We start from the raw sequence: 6,807 nt of genomic DNA, 5'->3' as shown, positions 1-6,807 counted from the left end.
ACTGGAAGGAAGAGCCCTACACTCTGGATGAAAAGTAGCTGGAAAAAAAAGAGCCCTACACTCTGGATGAAAAGTAGCTGGAAAAAGAACACTCTGATGAAAGAGTGGCTGGAAAAAGATCCCTACACTCTGGATGAAAAGTAACTGGAAGGAAGAGCTTTACACTCTGGATGAAAAGTAACTGGAAGGAAGAGCTTTACACTCTGGATGAAAAGTAGCTGGAAAAAAGAGCCCTACACTCTGGATGAAAAGTAACTGGAAGGAAGAGCCCTACACTCTGGATGAAAAGTAACTGGAAGGAAGAGCCCTACACTCTGGATGAAAAGTAACTGGAAGGAAGAGCCCTACACTCTGGATGAAAAGTAGCTGGAAAAAAGAGATCCTACACTCTGGATGAAAAGTAACTGGAAGGAAAGAGCCCTACACTCTGGATGAAAAGTAGCTGGAAAAAAGAGCCCTACATTCTGGATAAAAGTAACTGGAAGGAATAGCTCTACACTAGTTAAACCCTTACTGATGCAAACCTGCTATCTTAACTTTCTAGAAATATGTATTTCACACTCTCTTTGGTTTACAAGTAAATATAGTAATGAAAAATTGCAACTGGTTGGGGTGTTATTCCTAGTTGTATAATATAATATTTTGCCTACTTTCAAACGTAGCTCAGGAAATGTCCATAAGTTGTAGGATATCTAAAATAAACTTGATACTACATATCTTTATTTATATATCTATAAAATTATTAGTGATTTTAATATAAAAATTCTTAAGTGTTGAAGAAAGGTTTATTACCCCATTATCTCACCAATTTTTAAATTACCCAACAAATATCTTGTTCACAAATGTCCACAATGTAACATTATGAATAAAAAAAAACTATACCTGCTACAGGCACATACAATAAGGCCTTCAACAATGCCAAAGTTGTCATGAATGATTTTGGCAATGGGTGCTAGACAGTTGGTTGTGCATTACTGATGATCTCCATTGATAGGTCATATTTTTCATGGTTTACACCAATAACAAACATAGGAGCATCGGCTGAAGGTGCAGTGATAATAATTCGTTTTGCTCCACTCTCAAGTGTGGGTTTGCCTTTTATATTGTTGTGAACACACCAGTTGATTCAACAATGTTATTAGCCCCAACTTTACCTCATGGGATGGCATTAGTTTTCATCCTGAAGCATGAGAAAGCAAAGTAGATGTACAACATTTCTTCTTACAAGTATGATTACAGAGGTTTTATAACATAACAAATGCAAAATTAAGCAACACAATAATAAATCTTACTGCATGTTAATCTTTACACCACCTAGTGTTAAACATCAAAACTAAAATGTTTTCTCAGGAAGAAAATTATTACTCAAGTTCACAAATTACATATAAACAATTTCCATTAGTTTTGTTGTGATATACAAGAAATGTACAGGGTTTGTGATTATACTTATAGTTCTTGTTAGATTTATATCCTGAAAAATTAGATGTGGTTTAGTTTCATAAAATTTCTTTTAACTTTCAGTATTAAACATATTATAAACTCACAAAGTATAATTAAACTTTAAATTTATAAATTCCATAAACTCAACAGAAACTAAGCCTCTCCAACAGTCTTATACAGTGTAAAAAAAGTTTTTATAAGTATACTAGAACATCCAAATACAAAATAAAGTTTATTTCCTTGCATGTATAAGTTTAAAAGCTACTTTATCTATAACTGCAAGAAAAAAAGTTTTATTCAGTGTCACATACTTGATTTAAAAATTTAGTTTAACATTTGAGTTCACAATGATTCAGACCTTAGTGTTTTTTACTGTACTTTGTTTAAAGTAGTCCAAAACAATAGTCATAAAAAAACATAAAATTTGTTTCACTAGAATATCAATTAACTCATCTGCCACTTCAAGTCCATATTACTCCTTACTTAAACATGGATTTTATGTCCATCAATAATCAGCATACCTCCCTCTACTTTGATCTCTCCATTGAAACGACCATGTGTTAAGTCATACTTGAACAAGTAAACCTGTAAAATAATTTATTCTCATGTTAGCTTAAAGTAACTGTTAAATTACTTCAAGTTTCATTCCACTGCTTGTCTCTAATCTAACCAGAGTTCAAAGAAATGAGAATAACTTACTTGAAAGCTTTCTTCAATATTCACTCACTTTTGTTTTTGTTTTAAAATGTTTTGGTGAGATTTATTTTATTTCTTCAGCAAACATAAAATCGTGTGGATATCAATAAAGTACAGTATGTATGATAAAGTTCAAAAACAAACATTTTAAATATAAATTCAGTAGATTTACATAAATGTTTTTTTTCATGATTTCTTAGCATTTTACTGGAGTGTAATTTTTAAAATAACTACTTGTTTTAACCATAATGAAACATTCAAATAACAATGCAATGGTTACTAAAATACTTGAAACAAATATAGCATTTTTCATTAATTAATGTTTTAAATACACGTAATACAGTTTTTACTTCCACAAAGCCTCAAATGTTCACCAAATGAATTAACAGACTTTTACTACTCTCGTTTTCCAGTTATCATAATGTGTCTGTCCACTTTACAAGATGGACATTTTGCTAAGATATCTTACCATGTAGTTGACATCTATGAAAGGATCATTTATAGCTACAACTTTAACCCCCTTGTCCAAACAAGAATAAAGAATCAGACGACCAATACGTCCAAATCTATATAAGGTAATGGAGGAAACGAAATAGTGTAAGGTTCACAGGTAAACAGTTGAGATAATTTATTGTATGTAACAGTTTGTGATGAACAACTATTTCTTCACTTTAAAAAAATGTATACACATATTGTGGTTATATGTTTACCTGGAATTAAAAAATAGCTCTAAAGGTTCAAAGGTTTGTCAGGTAGCATTAAGGCAGTGTCAGTTTTCTTTTTGTCTCTTGTTAAACTGTTTGAATCAGACATTGTATGTAACACTCATGAAAAATTCAATCTTACATTTAAAATGTAGTGTTTCAAAAAGTATATTTAAAAAATCAACAAAGCATTATAGTTATATTTAGCATCTATTGTGAGTTGGGGTAGACCATTATGGTGAAACACATGGGATAGGCTTAGCAGTTCAATTTTGTGTGGAAAACATGAAGTAGTTAATGTACAAGATGCAAGAGAAATACTATGATAAATTAAGTATGAAACACACAAACATATATATATATATATATATATATATATATCAGTTTTAATGTTGAAAAAGGTACAGTAGTATAACTAACTTACCCTCTTCCTACATATTTATCATTAATGTTGTTAGTGAAAACAAGTGGTAACACTTTCTCTTGTAACTTTTTCTTACAGCTAAAGTTCCACATTTAGTTTTCAAACAAACTATTACCTGTTCTTTTTTACAGTTTGTTTTTCATTCTTATGTTTAATTAAATCACCAATCTTATGTTGAAAAGATCATGACTATTATGGTTCCACAGGATACCTGTAATATTATATCCTGAATCAACAAAGATTTTACATTTCTTACAGAAACACAGGAAGTTGAATGATTTGATGAGTCTAAGAAGGATTTTTATATGTACTTAACTGTTACTAATTTATAATTTAAAAGATTCCACAAAGCAGCAGAAAAAAATAGTAGTGTGCGTGTTTAAAGGTAAAATATTTGCTTCTCTGTGCAAATAAACATTATCTTACCCATTGATTCCAACTTTAGCCATTGTATTTTAACTGGTAAGTTCTAAAGATTTGCTCTAGAAAGTTTAGTCCCTGAAAAAAAAAAAGCAAATATTTAATAATTCATGACAGTAAGACACACAATAAACAGTAAAACTGGAAACAATCTGATACACTAATATTCAAATTTGATACTCAAAATACTATGATAAAAAACAACATTAAAATGATTTTATTTAAGTTTATATACTATAGGTTTAATCATTGAACATGACATTATAACAACACTACAGAAAAAACTATAATACAGTGTATACAATTTTTGATACAATCTTACTGGAAATAATCATGTCAATAATATTCATTCACACCGATAGAACAAAACCCTGTAGGTTCATGAAGCACCGATCACCCAACCTTACCAAACCCCAGTAGTTAGTCTACATGCAGCACTGACTGCTCACCCAACCTTTTACCATTGAAAAACCAGTTGAGCAATAACAGTCTCATGAGTCAGCCAGTTACTACAGACTGTAACTATCTATCATGTAACAGTACATGCTCTTTACTACATAGAAACAGAATATTATATCAGATAAAAAACACACACCTTATGTACATGTTTTAGTTTAGTGTACAGCCTACTAGCATTATGCACTAAAATCCTTTTCCTCAGACTTTGTCATCTTATTCTATCAATAAAACATCACTAGGATACTAAATTTAATTTCATCTTTTATAACACCTTCACCTGTTTTTCCCAGAGGTTTTGTACTGAAGAATCCTTTCCTTTATAATACATTCCTGCAACATACACAGACATTAGGTTGGAAGCTTAATAAGGATTTCCACACATACCCATCAACATCACTAGAATGTGTATATTAAAATCACCCAAAAAATCCACGCAATTGACAATTCTTATTCCATATTTTAATGGTACTCAAACTAAAAGTAAGGATTATGCCCTGACATATAATTTATACTAAAAATGTTTAACACTACGTTTAGCTTGAAGTGTTGATATGATGGTTATTCTGAGTGACTGGAAAATATTATTTTCAGTTTGTTTTTTTTCATATTATTGTTCTTCGAACTTTTTAAACTACCATGGCTTTGAAAATCTATAAAAAAAGGATAAAAACTACAAACAAATTTACATTAAGCAAATCATTTTTCTAATTTTTTTCACGTTTTTAAATATGTAACGGATTTACCATTAGATGTTTATCCATGTTTGTTTCGTTAGTTTCTTTTTTAAAACGACATATATTCGACATATATAAACGACATAATAAATCAGTAATTCGCAACAAATAGTACTAACCGACTAAAGGAAATATGCCTCTGATGAAGAAAAAAAAACACACAGTTGAATAACATAATCAAAACGTCAAATACTATTAATTATACCACTTGTCAGTAATAATACACATATAACCAACATACTTATTAACATTCAAAATACAAGCTACTTTATACAAAAAGCAAATAAATGCACAATATCATGCGTGGCAGTAAAGTATTGGGAAACATTCTGGCAATAGTGAACCGTATTATTCATGCAATGGGCTACATTGTACTATATTACTTGCAATTAATATATAACTGAAGCAACCTATTGCTGTATCGCTGTTCCATTAACTAAACTTATGGTTATCTACTGTGGTTTCAAGTTTACAAATAATTAAAGTATAAAAATTAAGTTTTCCAGTTTAGGTGTAACGTTGTAACAAACTAATTAATAATTACTTCTACTAAAATGAAATATAATTAACACATTTACCTAACACATAACAAAACACCCGCAAAAATATGTTTATATAGAAAATTAGCTTACAAGGGTTTCTGGGAGATAATCTAAAAGAAGGGTGTAAAAAAAGGTGGTTTTTTCTCGTCGCTGAGTGAAGATGTGTTTTGCATGGGCTCCGCGGCTGCATTTCTGAAGTTTTTGTAGTTTGGTTTCATTTTCCTTGAGTCTTGTTGCAAATTATATTCTTTTAGTCATTATTTTAAGTTAGATAAACTAAATTATTTGCTGTTTAATTAAATATTAAGATACGTTTTTGCGCGGACCATTATGTCTTCCCCACTAGGGGTGGAAAGTGACATAATGAGGGGTGATGATTTGTGCGATATGAAATCGTGTATGAAGCGTTCTGTTTTTTGGGTCTTGATAATATCGACTACAGGGATGTATTTCGGTAAATATGTGCAGAATATGGTCATACATCAAACTTTTCCAGATCTGGAGGATTAGAAGTTATCTTTGTTTTGCAAAGTGATGCTGATTCGGCTATAGATGATGGTGTTGTTATTAACTGTCAGGTTTGTGATGTACTTGGTGTCACTAACAAAGTTGTAACGGTTTCATTCTTCCAAGTACAAGAATACATAGCGGATAACCAAATTAAGGACAAATTAATCGAACTAGGTTGCGCTCTAAAAGGTCCGATTCTAAGGAAACGTATGAATGGTATCTATACAGGAATTGGGCATGTATGCTTTCAGTTACAAATAGGTATATCATCTCTACGGTATGCTATACGCCTTATAGATCCAGTTGGAAAGCCTGCATTCTATCAGATAAAAAAAGTGATCAGGTAAAAGTGTGTAATAGATGTATGACCGATGATCGTTTGTACAGGGTGGCCCGTAAGTCCCGATCCATCCATATGTTAGAATGTTATATTCAATAACACAAATGATAAGTTAAAGGCAGCTGTTACCGCGGGATTTGGAACAATAACACCTGCTGTGTTGAGGAAAATGTCAGCAGGGGCTACACACGGAAGGCCCCAGGTTCGATCCCTGGCAGGCACATTTGTATTTAAAAAAAAAGGGGTGTAAAACATGGTTTTAACTTTGACGTCAAACTCACAGTACATAAAGTTAGGATTAAATATGCCTTCAGTAATTTCTCTGATTGAGAAGTGTTGCCAAGTCCAGACGGAAATGGAGTTTTTCTTAAAACTCGCTATAATTTTATACTGGCAGGTTGTGTTTGTTAGGTTTGTTTTATTCTAGGTCTTTTGTTTGATTGTTGTTTTTATTGATTTGTGTAGCAGTAGTTGACTTTAACACAAAATAAATTAGAATATAGAAGTAATTTCTGTAAATGAATGGGTTATAGAATAC

The 6,807-nt window shown here is 31.3% G+C and overlaps 1 protein-coding gene across 6 annotated transcripts; it reads right to left on the bottom strand.

Annotated features, from left to right (window-relative positions):
• Positions 1–504: 504 nt before the first annotated feature.
• LOC143251907 (glyceraldehyde-3-phosphate dehydrogenase-like) lies at positions 505–6,247 on the bottom strand. 6 transcript variants are annotated; one of them, XM_076503257.1, is made up of 5 exons: positions 4,997–6,247; positions 3,691–3,762; positions 2,606–2,702; positions 1,924–2,025; positions 505–1,180 (listed from the first exon to the last, which is right to left on the bottom strand). In XM_076503257.1, exons 2-4 carry the CDS (start codon positions 3,711–3,713, stop codon positions 1,924–1,926), a joined length of 222 nt encoding a protein of 73 aa, XP_076359372.1. In that variant the 5' UTR covers positions 3,714–3,762; positions 4,997–6,247; the 3' UTR covers positions 505–1,180. The 6 variants fall into 6 exon arrangements, 3 of the variants coding, with proteins under 3 accessions (XP_076359372.1, XP_076359371.1, XP_076359373.1); XM_076503256.1 differs by lacking the exon at positions 4,997–6,247 and adding an exon at positions 4,421–4,634; XM_076503258.1 differs by lacking the exon at positions 4,997–6,247 and adding an exon at positions 4,421–4,634 and having other exon boundaries at positions 1,962–2,025.
• Positions 6,248–6,807: the final 560 nt, after the last annotated feature.

The sequence above is a fragment of the Tachypleus tridentatus genome, chromosome 6 (genome assembly GCF_004210375.1).
Source record: "Tachypleus tridentatus isolate NWPU-2018 chromosome 6, ASM421037v1, whole genome shotgun sequence".
Classification (NCBI taxonomy): Eukaryota; Metazoa; Arthropoda; class Merostomata; order Xiphosura; family Limulidae; genus Tachypleus; species Tachypleus tridentatus.
The sequence above is the reverse complement of the archived record's forward strand: the minus strand, read 5'-3'. Positions and strand labels throughout refer to the sequence as shown.